Source organism: Panulirus ornatus, chromosome 14, assembly GCF_036320965.1.
Source record: "Panulirus ornatus isolate Po-2019 chromosome 14, ASM3632096v1, whole genome shotgun sequence".
In the NCBI taxonomy this organism is placed as follows: domain Eukaryota; kingdom Metazoa; phylum Arthropoda; class Malacostraca; order Decapoda; family Palinuridae; genus Panulirus; species Panulirus ornatus.
The window spans coordinates 4,161,251-4,179,780 of NC_092237.1; the positions used below are offsets into that span (position 1 = coordinate 4,161,251).

Here is an 18,530-nt window from a genome sequence, read left to right on the forward strand (position 1 = left end):
GGGGGGGGGGGGGGTGTAAAATACCTACAGAATCATACTGGTTTCGCAAATGGAAGAAAAATATGAAGATTTAAAACTCAAACTCTATCTCTTAAGAAGATCCTCAAACTCAGTGCTTCCCAGTCCAGTTACATTAAACCCAATGTTTAATCTTTCTCTGTCCGTATCTAAACCTGCCTCATTTTGGCTTATGCTAACATTCTGACCCTGAACACTGGCTTGGTTCAATGCATTTTGCTGCTCTTTACCACTACTTTCAGTGGTACTAACAGGCTGACTCAAACTAGCTGAGGTACTATGAAAATCAGAATTAGTACCTAAAGCCCCTGTGAAAGTCAGACGAGGCATAGATGGTTCACTGCTAGCCTGAGATGTGTCCAATTTCAAGCTTAAGTTTGGTGCAGAGTGAGGATGAAGTGTCTGGCCTACTGTACTGTATCCCTGTGTATTAAGGACTTCCGAATTAGTAGCAAGACTCTGAGATGTCATCAACTGACTAGAGTTTGCATTCATTTGCTGTGAGGATGTCAGAATGTGTTCATGATAAACAGGTGGACCAAGGTTAGGATCTTGATTTTGACTGATTCCTGCTGTAGCTTCCTGGAGCTTGAACAGCATCTCACTCAGGTCTGTGGTGTCTCCTGAAGTGTCCAAGAGTTTTGGGGCATCACAGGTATCTCCTCCATCACCACTACCACCAACAACTAAACCTGTCCCTTCACTTAAAAGTCGTGGTAGGTCCTCTGCAGTAATGTCTAGGTCACTGAGAGGCATTTGTTGTATTGTGTTTACCTGAGGTATTGTAGAGGTAGGCATGAGAGAGGTATCCATACTTGACATTGGTATACAAGAGGATATGGTAGAAACAGAATTGTTGTTATGGCTAGCAAAATGGGGAACTTCAAGAGGTAGGCTTGAGGATGCACTTGTGACTGGTGAAGTGTGTGTGACACATGGTGCTGTGTGACTCATAGTTAATGTGGTGCCACTCATAGTAACTCTCTCATTGCTCAAGGGTATGCTAAAATGTGGAGGAGAAAGACAAGTAGACATGCTTGTGGTCCTTTCAGATGTAGTCAGCATTGAAGATGTTGATACAGAAGTCTGTAACTGACTAGGACTTACATTAGACCCAGATGTAATCTGTGCAGGAAGGTTATAAGAAGACAAATCCATATTATGAGTAACATCAGAAAGAACCTTGCCCACACTATCAACACTGTCACCATCAACTTTCTTTGGGTATGTAGTACCAGCAATACCTGAAATATTACAACATCCACTCTGATTAGTACTGTGTGTAATGCTAGATTTCTGATCCACTTCATCACTTCCTGGTCTGTCTCCTTGGATTCTCTTTGGAGAAGTGTCATTGATAACATCATCCATTTCTAACTGACGTTTAACTGTGCTAGGGTTTTTCATTTCTGCTTCATTGTTTTCTTCAGATGATCCTGAGTTAGGATTAATGTTACATGGAATGGGTGATGAAGGACTCTCCGCTTGCCTCTTTTGTCTGTAAACACCACCTGTGACACCTAGAACACTAGCAATATAATCGCACACCTGAAAATAAAAAATCAAGAGCCAGAATAATATAATAAACTGACACAGTTATAGTAAAGTATGACACATCAATATGCATGACCTAAGGCAATTACACACATGACTGAGTGGAAAGTCTTGATAAGGTTGCTACCTTACCTTTATTTTGTCCATATTTCCAAATTCTTTGGCGATGCATGACTTGCTGGTTGCATCATCACTGCTGAGAAATATATCATCACTACTACCTGATGGTTCCTCTTTGATTTTTGATGACTGTTGGACATCACTTTCTTGACCCAACTCACCACTCTTCTGACTTGCATCACAATGCTTTTGTTCACCATTCAAGGAGCAATCGCCTTGATCGCAAACCAAATCTTGACAATCGGAATTTTTGAGACTTTGTAAAGGTTCCATTTGTTTCTGGAATTCCTCTTTGCATTCCATGAGAAGACTTCGCAACTTATGAAACCTATCCTGCCATGAGTGCTGTGCATTGTTTGTTTCTTTACCTTCAATTTGAAAACAGAGTAGCTGCCAAGGAGTCAGATTTTGTACTAAACGTTTGCCAACTGCATTCTGGATTTCTTCAGAGCTGTAGCCACTTAGTATCTGCAGGTGTACACAAAATATTTAATGTTTTCAATTTTCCCTTAACAGAAAAAAGTGTTCTCTATTAATGACAGTGCACACAGCTACCTGCCTGTTCATTAGTACAGAATACTTAATGACAACAACAAAGATAGTCATGGATAAATAATACATCACTAATAATAGGCTAAAGGCTACTACTTAATGAAGACAACAAAGACAGTCAGGGACAAATAATACATTACTAATAAAAGGCTAAAGGCTGAGAGGGGGCACTGAAGTTCAACAGTTATGGAGACTCTTTTGCTGTTGCCATCCCCTTAAGAGAGTTCATGGAGGGAACAGGCATCAAAGATATAGATATACACAAAAAATAATAGTATGCGATAAATTAGATGATAAGTTTTTAACGAGGATGTAAGGCATGTGTACGTGTAGGAAGAGAGGAAAGTGATTGGTTCTCAGTGAACGTAGGTTTGCGGCAGGGGTGTGTGATGTCTCCATGGTTGTTTAATTTGTTTATGGATGGGGTTGTTAGGGAGGTGAATGCAAGAGTTTTGGAAAGAGGGGCAAGTATGAAGTCTGTTGTGGATGAGAGAGCTTGGGAAGTGAGTCAGTTGTTGTTCGCTGATGATACAGCGCTGGTGGCTGATTCATGTGAGAAACTGCAGAAGCTGGTGACTGAGTTTGGTAAAGTGTGTGAAAGAAGAAAGTTAAGAGTAAATGTGAATAAGAGCAAGGTTATTAGGTACAGTAGGGTTGAGGGTCAAGTCAATTGGGAGGTAAGTTTGAATGGAGAAAAACTGGAGGAAGTAAAGTGTTTTAGATATCTGGGAGTGGATCTGGCAGCGGATGGAACCATGGAAGCGGAAGTGAATCATAGGGTGGGGGAGGGGGCGAAAATTCTGGGAGCCTTGAAGAATGTGTGGAAGTCGAGAACATTATCTTGGAAAGCAAAAATGGGTATGTTTGAAGGAATAGTGGTTCCAACAATGTTGTATGGTTGCAAGGCGTGGGTTATGGATAGAGTTGTGCGCAGGAGGGCGGATGTGCTGGAAATGAGACGTTTGAGGACAATGTGTGGTGTGAGGTGGTTTGATTGAGTAAGTAATGTAAAGGTAAGAGAGATGTGTTGAAATAATAAGAGTGTGGTTGAGAGAGCAGAAGAGGGTGTTTTGAAATGGTTTGGGCACATGGAGAGAATGAGTGAGGAAAGATTGACCAAGAGGATATATGTGTCGGAAGTGGAGGGAACGAGGAGAAGTGGGAGACTAAATTGGAGGTGGAAAGATGGAGTGAAAAATATTTTGAGTGATCGAGGCCTGAACATGCAGGAGGGTGAAAGGAGGGCAAGGAATAGAGTGAATTGGAGCGATGTGGTATACTGGGGTTAACGTGCTGTCAGTGGATTGAATCAGGGCATGTGAAACGTCTGGGGTAAACCATGGAAAGTTGTGTGGGGCCTGGATGTGGAAAGGGAGCTGTGGTTTCGGGCATTATTGCATGACAGATAGAGACTGAGTGTGAACGAATGAGGCCTTTGTTGTCTTTTCCTAGTGCTACCTCGCACACATGAGGGGGGAGGGGGATGGTATTCCATGTGTGGCGATGGGAATGAATAAAGGCAGACAGTGTGAATTGTGTGCATGGGTATATATGTATGTGTCTGTGTGTGTATATATATGTGTACATTGAGATGTATAGGTATGTATATTTACGTGTGTGGACGTGTATATATATACATTGTGTATGGGGGTGGGTTTGGCCATTTCTTTCGTCTGTTTCCTTGCGCTACCTCGCAAACGCGGGAGACAGCGACAAAGCAAAATAAAAAAAAAATAATAAGTTTGAGGACAATATCTGGTTTGAAGTGGTTTGATCTATTAAGTAATGAAATGGTGAGAGATGTGTGGTGATAAAAAGAGTGAGATTGAGACAGCTGAAGAGTGTGCTGAAATGGTTTGGACATATGAAGAGAATGAGTGAGGAAAGGCTGACAAAGGGGATATAAGTGTCAGAAGTGGAGGGTAAACAAGAGAATGGGAGACCAAATTGGAGATGGAAGGATGGAGTGAAAAAGATTTTGAGTGATCTGGGCCTGAACATGCAGGATGAGGGGCATGCCCAGGAAAGAGTGAAGTGGAATAATGTGGTACACAGATGCCAACATGCTGCCAATGGAATGAACCAGGGCATGTGAAGTGGCTGCAGGAAACCATGGAAAGGTCTGTGGGGCATGGTTGTGGATAGGGGGTGTGGTTTCAGATCGGCAATGTACGTAAGTAGGTGCAGCCTTTCTTCATCTATTCCTGGTGCTACCTTAATAACATGGGAAATGGCAGAAAATATAAATGCAAAAAAAAAGAAAGGAAAAGAAACATTTTACATGTGAAGTCAGACACTCACTTTTTCCAACATATTTATTGGTGAAACAGCAAGTGCAGGAGGTTGTGAAGCTGCAGCTGCTGGTCTGCCTGAACCCCCAAACTTTGCTCCTCTTCCTCTACTGCGCTGACCCCTTCTTCCCCTACGACCTCTGCCACGACCAGGTTTAACTGGATTCAACTCAGCAGGGAGATCAAACTGTGGGTTTTGTTGGTTTAGCTGATGCTCTATGTGTGAACTTGTTTGCATGTCAATGGGCTGAGTGGTAAGAGTTTCCATGGGTAAGCTAGGTTCTCCACTGGTCTCAGAGGCCTGAGTACCAGGGGTAGGGCTCAGCACAGACTTGTTTATTTCACTGCCCCCATCAGTACTAGGCTTTGAAGAATCTGACAAAGTTTTAATAGCAGAATATGACTGCTTAAGGTCACTTGGAGATAATGGATGTTCTCGGCGATGGTCAGGAAATTTTCGATAATGGGCTTCTATGCGCCCCATGTACAACTTATCACAAGTAAGGCAAGTGTAGCGGAGACGAGTTAGAGGAGGCATCTCTCGCTTCTTTCGTCGAGGTAAGTCAATAATTACTGAAACAGAAATAATACAAATAATATGAATTCTATTCAAGAAAAAAATGACACTTTTATGTACCTTTTTTTTTTTTTTAACTATTCGCCATTTCCCGCGTTAGCGAGGTAGCGTTAAGAACAGAGGACTGGGCCTTTGTGGAATATCCTCACCTGGCCCCCCTCTGTTCCTTCTTTTGGAAAATGAAAAAAAAATGAGAGGGGAGGATTTCCAGCCTCCCGCTCCCTCCCCTTTTAGTCGCCTTCTACGACACGCAGGGAATACGTGGGAAGTATTCTTAATCCCCTATCCCCAGGGATATATGTATCTATTGCCAGAAATTCACAAATCATGAATGAACTGCCAATACCTCTGCATCAAACGTCAACATTACCTCTACATTATTTCAAACATGGGGTATGCCCAGCTCTTGTCAGCCCTTATGGAACTATGCACAAACAAAAGGCCAGCTATGGAAAGGCGATATGTAGAGACAGGGAAAAGTGGAGACTCTTTAGCCATGGTCACCCCTTTGATGGGAGTTCTTGGAGGAAATAGGCTTCAGAGATACAGATAGATTGACAGACAGAGGCCAGTTATAATGTCTGCAGTCAACTGAATCAAATAAGTAATATTCACCCATTACACTCACTATATTTATAACACTTATATAATCTGCAACTGTGAGCAAAGAGATACAGACTAAAAAGAATATATGTTGAATACTGGACATCAATTACCTGGTTCTCCTGGTTTCTTTTCAGAGTCAATACGATGAAGCTCATCATAATCTGTGGAACCAAAACTATGTGTATCTTTATCCCTGTCATCATCACTGAAACTTATTGGGTGAAGATGCTTAAAGTCCTTCATCATATGACGGGGAGGTCTTGATATGCGTCCAGACCGTGTTCGGGAGATGGGCTTTTTTCTCTCTTCACTTTCATCCTGTAGAGACACAAAATCTACAGGTTTGCCTGTTTATGATTATCCAATCTGCTAGTAGGTATATTTCTATATATCTATGAGCAATAAATGTACCTCAAACCCTAAATTTCCCAGATCTGAAACACACAATGTTTTAATGAAAATGTGTCAGGAGAAATTAAATATTTCTGAATTGCTAATATAAAATTTACTATTCTAATACCATACCAGTAATTCATTGTCAACCTCCTCCTCTTCACTTTGTTTAAGTTTTCTCCAGTCTTTTGGTTTTCTTCCTCTTCTCTTCTCCTCTAGTGATCCAGTCCTAGCTTCCCATGTGATGTCATCCTTGCCACAAACATTTTCATCATCCTCATCATCAGCATGAAGGATGTCCTCAGGAAACACAACCTGAAAAATCAATCAGCATTACATTTTTTATGTTGAAGGCTCCAGTCATTGACAAAACTCCACATCAGCCTTAATTGAAATACACAAGAGAATTATGAAATGGATAAAGAAAAGACAAGGAAAGTATTTACGAATTTTTGAGAAAGTGAAAAATCTGTCTTTCAAATTGTGCTAGGTCCTAGTTACTGGGAAAGACATGAGAGGGGAGAGAGTTCCAGAGCTTCGACATGTAGGGAAAGAAGCAGGAATAAAAAATGGCCCACCCTTGAGTTGCTGATGGCAAAGTATTGCATAGTCTAGCACCTGCTATCAAGAGCAAAAACCATAGTAATACCTATAGAAGAGGGAAAGTGAATCAACATTGCATCATTGGGCAAAAGGGTCAAGTTTGGAAGTTAGCCTGGGACAGTTTATAAGGCAGATTGCTTTTGACTCAATTCTGTCAAGTAAGGATGCAGAGCTAGAATTTATACTGAAACCATTCTGTCTCATCCCCCTGCTGCATCTGTGTATGCAGTCTTTGGGGATGAGGGGACCTGGGATGTGTCAATTGTTGTTTGCTGATGATACAGCACTGGTGGCTGATTTCAAGTGAGAAACTGCAGAAGTTGGTGCCTGAGTTTGGAAAAGTTTGTGAAATGACAAAGTTGAAAGTAAATATGAATAAGATAAAGATTATTAGGTTCAGCAGGGTTTAAAGACAAGTTAGTTTGAATGGAGAAAAACAGGCGGAAGTAAAGAGTTTTAGATATCTGGGGGTGGACTTGGCAGCGAATGGAATCATGAAAGCGGAAGTGAGTCACAGGGTAGGGAAGGGGGTGAAGGTTCTGGGGTGATGAAGAACGTGTGGAAGGAGAGAACATTATCTAGGAGAATGAAAATGAGTATGTTTGAAGGAACAGTAGTTCTAACAATACTATATGCTTATGAAGCATGAGCTGTAGATAGGGCTGTGTGGAGGAGGTTGGATGTGTTGTAAATGAAATGTTGAGGACAATATCTGGTGGGAGGTGGTTTCATTGAGTAAGAAACGTAAGGGTAAGAGAGATGTGTGGTAATTAAAAGAGTGCGGTTGGACATATGGAACAAATGAGTGAAGAACGGTTGACAAAGAGGATATATATGTCTGAGGTGGAAGGAAAAAGAAGCAAAAGACCAAACTGTTGGTGGAAGGATGGAGTGAAAAATATTTTGAGCGATCAGGGCCTAGACATGCAGAAGAGTGAAAGATATGCACAGAACACAGCAATTTGGAACAATGTGGTATTTTGAGGTCAAAGTGATGTCAATGGACTAAACCAGGGCATGTGGAACACATAAGGTAAACCATGGAAAGGTCTGTAGGGCCTGGAAGTGAACAGGGAGCTCTGGTTTTGATGCATTACACATGACACCTAGAGATTTGAGTGTGAAGGGATGTGACCTTTTTTGTCTTTTTCCTGGTGCTACCTCACTGAGGCAGGGGTGGTAATGCCATTTCCTGTGGGGCAGCGTGGCGCAAGGAATGAAAGAAGGCAAGCAAGAATGAATATGTACATGTCTGTGTATGTATATGTGTATATGTATGTATATGTACATGTATATATGTGTATGTATGTAGTATATGAGTGGACGGATCTTTCTTCATCTGTTTCCTAGCGCTACCTCAGCGATGCGGAAAATGGTGATCAAGTATGATAATAATAAAAAAATACACATACATATTTTTTCATACATATTCGCCATTTCCCGTGTTAGCAAGGTAGCGTCAAGAACAATGGTCTGAGCCGTATAAGGAAAATCCTCACTAGGACCCCTTCTCTGTTCCTTCTTTTAGTAAAGTAAAAATCAGAGGGGAGGATTTCCAGCTCTCTCCTCCCAACCCTTTTAGTCGCCTTCTACAACACACAGGGAATATGTAGGAATACTGACTATTTTCTGAACATTCATATGGACTAAGAGGGATTATATTACAGGCACAAGACCGTCAGTTTGTAATAATAAAATTCAATATGTACAATACCTTATAGACAATTTTCATGTTAGTTTTTGGGTCATATATCTCATCATGATGAGTTGTGGGTGGAGCAGTGATGCGGCGCTGCTGCAACAAGGCTGTGATCTGTTCAAGTTGTCTCTCTTGAACTGGCTGCAGAGCCTGAAAAGTGTTGCCCTGTAAAATAATAGTAAAGAATATTGATTCTGAGGCCTGAGCTAACCACTTCAGATCCTAGGTAGCATAAAAGGATCCAACTGCTGCAAAGTACCAATAACTGTAACACCTATCAAAGGAGCACCTTAATAAAATGGTATTATCAAGATAAAAGAGTGGCAAGATAATGAGTATTTTCATGAATCACAGAGAGCTACTGATGGAAATGTTTTATGTTCACATAAGAAGCAAAACTGATTACTTCTGCACTGCAAGGTTAAAAGGCAAACACAAGAAAATAATAGATAATGCAAAAACTTCACAAGCAAAAGTGACAGCCTGGAGCACATTAATAATTATCATGAGAGGTTGCGAGTGCTTGAATTTTCCAGCCTTTATTATAAAGAAAAAGGGAAAGACACCTGAGTGGCAACAAACGCAAGTCATTAAAACAAAGTGTTTGAGCATCTAAGTAAGTTGGAGAGATTATATAAAACAATAAAAGGAGAAAAAGAAACTTACATGAGCAACTACAGGAACATTGAAAAAAGAAAGCTAGGTATATGGTTGAGATAAATATCTGATGAAACTCCAACTGACAACCATACATGAGGTGTGGTTGCAAAGAGTACTTGTACACAGTAATCAAAAAATCAAGACATGCAGTGAGAGCCATATGCAAGCCCTGCCATTTTGGCAAAATCCTATTGTGGGTACTCACAGGTAGATCAGTATATCCTCAACTCCAATCCAACTTACATAAAGTGGATCAAGTGCATACAGCTTCTATGTCCATACATAAATATCCAAAACCCATATCCAGTGTGCTAAAGTGATACAGGGACTTACATGCTGAGCGAGACTAAAGTTTTATGTCAGATACATCTCTACTGCCAAACACAAAATAAAATTAAAGTAATTCCTCTATTAACCTCATCTGAAATATTATTTTGCCATTATACCAGAATCAATTGGACACACTCATCAGAAAGTTTTAACACTCAAGAAAAATAACATATATACAAAAAGAGTTGATACTGGAGTTTACTTATCATGGAGACTCTATTAACATGGTCACCCCTTTGAGGGAGTTCTAATTGGAACTGGCATCAGAGACATAGACAGATATATAGAACAATAAAGCCTTCACTATGTATTTCACATGATCGCATGATGTTGAACCTGGCTGGTACTTTGGGTTTATTACACTGACCACTGTCCCTTGGAGCTTTTCAACAATAGAACTTTCAGTATCATTCAACTTCAAATATAAGCATCTCTCATCAACAAATAATAACTATGAGTTTTCCCAAACGACCTGCACTATGTGTCCTCATTATTCTTGAAGTATGTGACAGCCAGTGTACTGATGAAAGCAAATCAGGTAGCTATCTGGATCAGTGTGTATGATATCACACACAAAGGATTATAGAACCTCCTGGTGCAGGCACCCACAGTAGTTGTATGGTGAAACTAGTTTTGCTTATAGCCATGAACAACAAAAAATCTCCATACATAATGTATCAATGAACAAAGTTCTGATGGCATTATCATTGTCAGAGTCAAACTGATTCATCATTACTTATCCACTGCGAGATCAGCAATATCACATGAAATTGTGAGAAGGCACTGTTGTATACACTCAAGGAAAGCACTAAAACCTGATCAAATATGGCCATTATCTTGGGAGGAATGAAAATGAGGGTGTGAAAATTTGGCCTAGCAGCTAGCCCTACACACCCCTTGTCCACTTAACACTCTCCCTCAGCAACAGAGAGCATAGTATACTAAATTTTGGAGTGTTTCCTTTATGAAAGTATAATACTGTACAGACATACTCTGTGTTCATTTTCAAATGTGGGCATGAACTAGAGAAACTAATGCTATTTAAGGGTTAAAACTAAATTATTTGAACCAATAATTCAATTAAATGTTACTCTTACTCCCATCACATTATACCATATATAATGGTCATAAGCATTTTAATCAGGACAGAAACAGATCAAGGCAGATTTAAAGTGTCTCAAATCATGAATGCTTGTATACCGTTGTTCTGGAATCCACCGTTGGGTTTGTAATGCTTCCCATGAAAATTACCACCAATGCAGCAAGACAAGACAGAATGAATAGAAAAGACTGTTGCAGGTGGAAAACTCAAGGTCACAAAAGTAAAGGTTTAAGAATTACAAAACTGGTGTTTAGATTTTACAGTCTTCATGAAAGATTTAGAGTTCTTAAAATAGCAAACCCTCAAGTGGTCAGATGTAAAGGGCATGTAAATGTGGTGGAATCATGATATCTCAAGGGTTGAGACTATTCCGAGACATCTATTGACTTAGTAAACAGACACTAAAGAAAAAGAGCAATCTAAGGAGGGGAGCTATTCAAAAGGAGACCTAACATGGCTCAAGGGCTTTAATTCAAAACTTCCAGAGAATGGAGAGATCAGTTCAGGACTAATCAAGATCTTTTTATTCTATTTTTTTTTTCAAACTATTTGCCATTTCCCGCGTTAGCGAGGTAGCATTAAGAACAGAGGACTGGGCCTTCAGGGGAATATCCTCACCTAGCCCCCTTCTCTGTTCCTTCTTTTGGAAAATTAAAAAAAAAAAAAACGAGAGGGGAGGATTTCCAGCCCCCCGCTCCCTCCCCTTTTAGTCGCCTTCTACGACACGCTGGGAATACGTGGGAAGTATTCTTTCTCCCCTATCCCCAGGGATACAGTATCTAAATCTTCACCATTCAGACTGAGACAGTATTTAAGTTACTGCCTTTAGTATTCTTTGTCCAGGTCCAGCAATCTCAGCATATTTGAAGGATGTTCATTTCCAAGTCCCTATTCATCAGGATCCTGTGATCTCACTGCCTTCTAAATCAAAAAGTCTTCCTTTAGTTCTTTTCCTTATCACTCAATTGGAAGAATTATGGTACAACTTAAAATATACTAATTCCGGATCGGATCACATCCTAACCCTTCTTGTTAATAATCCAATCTACAAGAAACAAAATATAGTTTAATACAATCTCTTTATATAAAAATAAAATTCAATACACTCATACAGCAGAGTAATAAAATAATAAAAGAAATGAATATGCTGGTATAGTAGCAATGGAATTTGCCAGCACTGTAATTTACCTGTTGAACTAGTTGTATAGGGTTCTCACTTGAGCCAAGAGGTTTCGTGTTATCCCCCCCAGGAAGGTGTACAGTGAAAGGGGTCTCGTCTCCTCCTGATGAACAATACACAATAGAAGTCAGGCTCTGAGAATCAGAGGTGGACTGGCTACACCCAGGTACAACCTCAGTAGATTCTGTACAGAAATGAAACAGACATAAAAAGTTAACCTAGCATTTTAGCATAAATAGATGTTGTTTTCATACGCAAGGAAAGAGAGCAGAATGGGATGATGAAGAGGATGAGATGATAGCATAGAGCGGAGACACCACTATGAGGGTTGTCTTATCAGAGGACAGACTGTCTTTCAAACAAGCAGTATTCAGTAAGTACATTACTGCATATCCAGATCACTATAATCTATGAGACAATCAATGTATTTCCTTCATCTGTGACTTCTACAGAGAATTTTCTGAACAATTCATCTCTACCATACTGATCCTGATATCTTACCTACACACTTAATGGAGGGAGCTGGTATTGTGGATGAAGCTGTGGTAGATATTGTTGAACCAGTCACATAGATGGGCCCTGTGCTTACTTTAATGGTGAGGGCTCGGTCACCACATGTTACTGGTTCCTGATGTAAACCAGCAATGTTCTCATTACAAAGTACTGAAGCATCTGATGAGGGATGGTGTGACAAATGCAATGACACATCATCAACCTTAACTGGAGTTGTTGCTCTTCTCTCAGAAGTGAGTTGTGACTGACTCTGTAATAGTCCACTACTGGATCCCAAAGTAAACCCAGTGGCAGATGACATTACTAAGCTTTGGGGTGATATATTTACGGCCCTTGATAAGCCTGCTACTGAACCACTAAAGCTACTGGAAGGTGTCACAGATTCTATTACATGATTTTTTGATGTTACCTCACAATCCTGTTGGGTCTGCTTGACACCCAGGAAAGAAGTCAAATCCCTAAACTTTGTCCTCTTTGCTATATCACGCAGGTACATGCTTCCAGAGACTTTTGGCACTGATTTTGGAGCAAGAGTCTTCCAATCAATGTATTTTGGTTTAATATTACTGGGATTTTTCATCTGCTGATTAGAATTCATGGGCAAATTTATCTTCGGTATATTTTGAATTGGACGTGGGAAAGAGAGTGACATTTCATTTGTTTCTCTTGCTTGACAAAGATGTGAATTATTTACTGAAACAGAGTTGGGGTTAAGGTTTTCAGCAGTCTGAACTTCAGTTGTGGATACAGAGTCTGAGCTTCTTATCTGAAGCATGGAGATACTGCCATCAGCATTATACTCTGGAATCAAGAGGAAAGGTCCTAAATTAACATCATTATCACCAGCATCATTTGCTGAAATGCCACAAGAACCATTTCCATGGACCTCATCAGATCTGTCTTCCCTTGGAAATACTGAGGAAGTACCTCCTTCTAAACCTTCACTGTTGCTGTCTACTTCAGTTATTTGGCTTTTCTGGTCATCTGGTAAGCTTGAGTGAGCTGTGGAGAGTTCCTCAATTTTCACTGGTGGATGATGAATAAGTTGTTGCTGAGTTGTGACACTTCCACCAAGAAACTGTGGAAGGTTTAATTTACAAGCCTCTTCTGGTGACAGTTCAATGGTTTGGGAACTTCCATCTTCTCCTTGGATGATGGCAACTATTGCAGAGAGGTTCCTTGGCTGAACTTGATTCTCTTCTGTACCTACCTGTATAACTTGGCTTTGATCTGCTGCTACATTCACACTATGCCCCTCAACTTGCATTTGGTTAGAAACAATAGGAAGGTTCACAATATTCTGAACATTTTCTACAGAACCCTCCTCTTGACTGCCAACTCCAGTCCTGCCCTCTATGTGTGAGTGTACAATTTCAGCATTGGCTGCCAGTGCAAACATGTCACTCCCACAGCTCTCCTCACACGCATCGGTAAAATTAGAATCTTTTGAAATAACTCTCTGCACTGGGGCACTGTGAAGTTGAAAGAATCCTCCTGACTCAGCTCCATTAAGTTTTTCAGGTCCATCAACATTATCATTTTTTTCTGAAGAAACAAGTCCATACTCAATCTTCTGCTGATTCACAGAATGTCCTACAATTTTCTGCACACTTCCAGCTTTATCTTCTGAAAGCATAAATCCGGGCACTTCTCTGCCATTCACTCTAACCTGCACCAAGTTTGATCTTATACTGTCTGTAAGATTCTCAGACTCGCTAAGCATTGATCCTGAGGCTTGGGAATGCTTGCCTGCTGTTCCAGCATGAAAGAGACTTTTTGGATCATCCTGTGACACTGCACCTCCATGTCCTTCAGCTCCTGTGGCAAGGGCTGCATTATCATGGACAAGTGAATCTGTTCCATTGCTCGTCAAGATCACCGGCTGTCCATTGAGAAACAGTAGTGTTTTTGTCATCTTAATGATCGACTAAAACACAATCATCGTTTTCCTGTAAAGAAAAGAAAGACATGAGGTAAAACAGCCAAGAATAAATCATCTATTCAAAACATGGCAACATGGGTCCAGACCATCTTACCTTAAATCCTGCATAGGTTGGAGATTTAAAGTAATTACACAAAAGCTTCGTTATACCGTAATTATTTATGTAATAGCCACCATGTTGCAAGTAGCACAACTCACATTTGTTCCATTCTACTCAGGCTTTTAAATACATGTACAGCACAGGTAAGAAATATACTAATGTTACTCATATTCCACCTTGTCTCTCCCAGTCATGTTTTCTCTTTAACTTCTCTCCCCATCCTTAGACTCCTGTTTTCTGCTACACCACATACTAAGAAATCTTAGGACACTCCACTCCCTCTCTTTTTAGGCCTATGAAAGCAGTCGTGTGTCAGACTCATGCAAGAAATAAAACGTGTGGATGTACAAATCATGCAACGTCAAAAGGCAGATATACAGATTTATAGCTAAAGTTATAGGCAATAGCCATCCTGGCATCTGATCATTAAATGAGAAGAAAGTTGGATCCTGAGAATCCATATCAAAGTTTTATATATGTATAATAATGACCCTACAGCACATTTATAGTACCCTCAAATCAAAACACCATATTCAGAAGCTCACAGCAATACTGTCTGTACAAATGGACCATGAGAATATGAGGATTGTAATTTAAGGGTGGTAACTCAATGCTGAGGTGGCAACTATGTCATGTATCTAGCAACCCAAACCACCTCCCATGTACCAGAGTGTCATGGTACATGAAATAAATATTATGCCTTATGAAATAAATATATCTACTGGCTGGAAATTTTTGCATTACATCTAATATTAATTAATTATTTTGTATGCTTTACATGCTCTTTTCCTCCCATGAGTCATCTTTTTCTTTGTTTTCCCATGTCATATATACTGTAGTACTGTTTCTAGTAAAACATGCATGGAAAGAGCCAATAAAGATAATGTCAAATGTATGATCTTCTTGAGATAAATGGGAATGTGCCTGAGATGTTCACAAAATTGCGTTCCACTATCACCCGATTAATGATGAGGTTACGTTCCAAAAAACCCTGTTGCAATTCAAGGCATTGTAAATCAGGCAACTGAAACACATTAAATAAAAAGCTTGTGTTCCTGAAAAAAAAATGTCCATGTCCAACTCTTCAATATGGAATAAACATTAGACAACTTCATATCTATACCACAATTTCTTATCTATCTTAGTATTAAACACTTTCTTGTAATATGCATGCGTCAAGTCAAATCATATTATGAACATTCAGTAGTATTGCATGGTCATACATGTTACATAAAATAGAAAAAAAATGCCAAAAACTGGAAATTACTATTGCAAGATTCAGTTAAGGAAAACATGGGATTCAGGGGAAAATTAGGTGGTTTTCATACATTCTGCCTATTTCTAAGAGTGTTTTACATAATTCCACATAAATACACAACTTTCCTGATCTTAGAGCCCTGTTTATTACTGTGAAAAATAATTGTAAACACACTGTCAGTACAGATACCTGACTGTGTTCACACATCTAAGAGTCATATTTGTAAATACAAACAACACTAAAAATTAAGTTACATTTTGGCTGCAAGGGCAAGTCAGCAAAAAAGGCTTTTGCAGGTTTTGTTTTAGTTATTAATGTTTTACCTACTTCTGTTATATTTAGCCACACATTTCCCTTGGTGTTCACAGCTCTCCCCATTATCAACCTGTCTAATATCACAAAAACTGAACTTAATGAAAACTATCATCATTAACGTGCTCTCCTGACACCTTGAGTTTACCAAGGAAGTCTTCCATCCTCATATATAATAAACTTACCATTCCCAAAGATAAAAAGTGCAATACTGAAGATATCTTATTGTGCTCCTCAGGTAAGACATAAACAGCATTTCTTAAGTTCCTATAATCTGGTTCCTACATCAATTAAATATAACCACATCAATATGCATTCATAAATATCTTATCAAAATTATATTTCATAAAAGTTTCTCACTTATTGACAAAAATCATATCAAACTATATGTTTCCATGCAATGCTCCTTAAAACTTCTAGTTTAAGGAAGACTCATTTAATACTTTAACAATACCAAACCTGAACAAATCTACGCTAGGTATTATAGTTGTACGCGTTACGTGTGAGTGTACGTTACGTGAAACAAATCGTCCGATATGGTTTTCGTCTATGTATGTCAATCAATAAAGGTGCGACCCTCAGTAAGTTTTGCCATATTTTCGAGATAAAATATTTTTTCAACAATGTAATCATACTCGAATAAGGATACAATGACAAATAATGTCCTCATTGATTAAAACCTAAACTTCCTCGTATGACCACAACAGAAATGGTCCACGTACTCAACAGCTGATTTTACGCGAAGTATTGTCGTGTTTTAAGAAATCTAATCTCCACAACTAGAAGCTGAGTATAAAGGGGTTATTGTAACAAATAAAGATCACTTACATTATGGATTACGGTAAAAACAGATCTCGGAAATTGTCGGGGTGACCAACCCAGCTTATCGCCTGCTCGATTGTTTTCATTTGTAAAGCTCATGGTCGCTGGGTCAAATATATTCTTTACAAATTTCATCAAATCTTTAACATTCTGCATCAAAGTTAGTATACTCGTTATCAATTGACTGATACGCCTCAGAGTTTATTCTTTTGAAGAATTATATTTGTATGCGACGAGTATTCAGTTACGAAATTTAGTCTAAATGAAACAATATTTGGCCCCTCTCACCTCATGGTCACGTGCTACCATCTATTGGTCGAGTATTAAAGTGTTAATAGTACCTTTAACGATTATTAGCTACAAATACTCACATTATACAGAGACCATACAAAGATATTGAGCAATAACCAGGCTTACAATAACTGTTAACGATACCTCACTAATAACAGTTATTATACACCCAAAAATGTCTACACGGTTTTCCCTGACATACACATTCTTATCAGAAAATGACGTCTAAGATAATCTTGTGTAGATATTTTCTTATATTAAACTTATTCTTTGGCTACTTAGTTATATCTAACACGGAAGCGGATCTTACAAGGGTACACGACATCAAAAACTACAAAGGATTTGCATCTGATCATCCCCGGATTAATTTGATTAAGAATAACTACCTAAAGCTCTTGATTTATTACTAGAAGATTGTATTCGATATTCTTTGTTCGATTCATAATCCAATTCATTACATATCAACCTTGTAATAAAGTATTGAATCCAACTACTTCATTACAGTATGATAAAAAAAAATTATGTACTTGCGATGCCTATCTTCCACAACGCAGTAGAGGAAAACAGAATAGACTCGGATACTTTGTGTGAATAATCAACTTGAATACTTCAAGTGGCAACATGTGAAACAATGTACTATCACGTCGATTATCTTGACATGGTTAAGTTCTCTAGCATTAATGGTGTCAATGTCTATCAAAATATGGACGCAGTCAAAGCATTCAGAACTAGCATTTGGCATGACGTTCACTTTGAAGAAATAATACGTATATATATATATATATATATATATATATATATATATATATATATATATATATATATATTATATTTTTTTTATTATACTTTGTCGCTGTCTCCCGCGTTTGCGAGGTAGCGCAAGGAAACAGACGAAAGAAATGGCCCAACCCCCCCCCCCCATACACATGTATATACATACGTCCACACACGCAAATATACATACCTACACAGCTTTCCATGGTTTACCCCAGACGCTTCACATGCCTTGATTCAATCCACTGACAGCACGTCAACCCCGGTATACCACATCGCTCCAATTCACTCTATTCCTTGCCCTCCTTTCACCCTCCTGCATGTTCAGGCCCCGATCACACAAAATCTTTTTCACTCCATCTTTCCACCTCCAATTTAGTCTCCCACTTCTCCTCGTTCCCTCCACCTCCGACACATATATCCTCTTGGTCAATCTTTCCTCACTCATTCTCTCCATGTGCCCAAACCATTTCAAAACACCCTCTTCTGCTCTCTCAACCACGCTCTTTTTATTTCCACACATCTCTCTTACCCTTACGTTACTTACTCGATCAAACCACCTCACACCACACATTGTCCTCAAACATCTCATTTCCAGCACATCCATCCTCCTGCGCACAACTCTATCCATAGCCCACGCCTCGCAACCATACAACATTGTTGGAACCACTATTCCTTCAAACATACCCATTTTTGCTTTCCGAGATAATGTTCTCGACTTCCACACATTCTTCAAGGCTCCCAGAATTTTCGCCCCCTCCCCCACCCTATGATCCACTTCCGCTTCCATGGTTCCATCCGCTGCCAGATCCACTCCCAGATATCTAAAACAC

At 39.4% G+C, this 18,530-nt stretch overlaps 1 protein-coding gene across 2 annotated transcripts; it reads right to left on the reverse strand.

Annotated features, from left to right (window-relative positions):
- Positions 1–16,725, reverse strand: LOC139753185 (uncharacterized). Of its 2 annotated transcripts, none has more exons than XM_071669381.1 (9): positions 16,639–16,725; positions 12,187–14,147; positions 11,694–11,788; positions 8,429–8,578; positions 6,244–6,426; positions 5,829–6,036; positions 4,546–5,108; positions 1,705–2,160; positions 1–1,566 (listed from the first exon to the last, which is right to left on the reverse strand). In XM_071669381.1, the coding sequence occupies exons 2-9, from the start codon at positions 14,111–14,113 to the stop codon at positions 85–87; spliced, it is 5,064 nt and encodes a 1,687-aa protein (XP_071525482.1). In that variant the 5' UTR covers positions 14,114–14,147; positions 16,639–16,725; the 3' UTR covers positions 1–84. The 2 variants fall into 2 exon arrangements, with proteins under 2 accessions (XP_071525482.1, XP_071525481.1); XM_071669380.1 differs by having other exon boundaries at positions 11,694–11,869.
- Positions 16,726–18,530: the final 1,805 nt, after the last annotated feature.

What these genes read in the sequence shown, in the direction of transcription:
- LOC139753185 (XM_071669380.1), bottom strand. Translation starts at nt 14,113, where the DNA reads ATGACAAAAACACTACTGTTTCTCAATGGACAGCCGGTGATCTTGACG. An exon ending in ACATGAAAATTGTCTATAAG is followed by an intron (nt 6,427 to 8,428) that starts GTATTGTACATA and finishes TTGATTTTTCAG; the next exon opens with GTTGTGTTTCCTGAGGACAT. An exon ending in GAAATATGGACAAAATAAAG is followed by an intron (nt 1,567 to 1,704) that starts GTAAGGTAGCAA and finishes TTTTATTTTCAG; the next exon opens with GTGTGCGATTATATTGCTAG.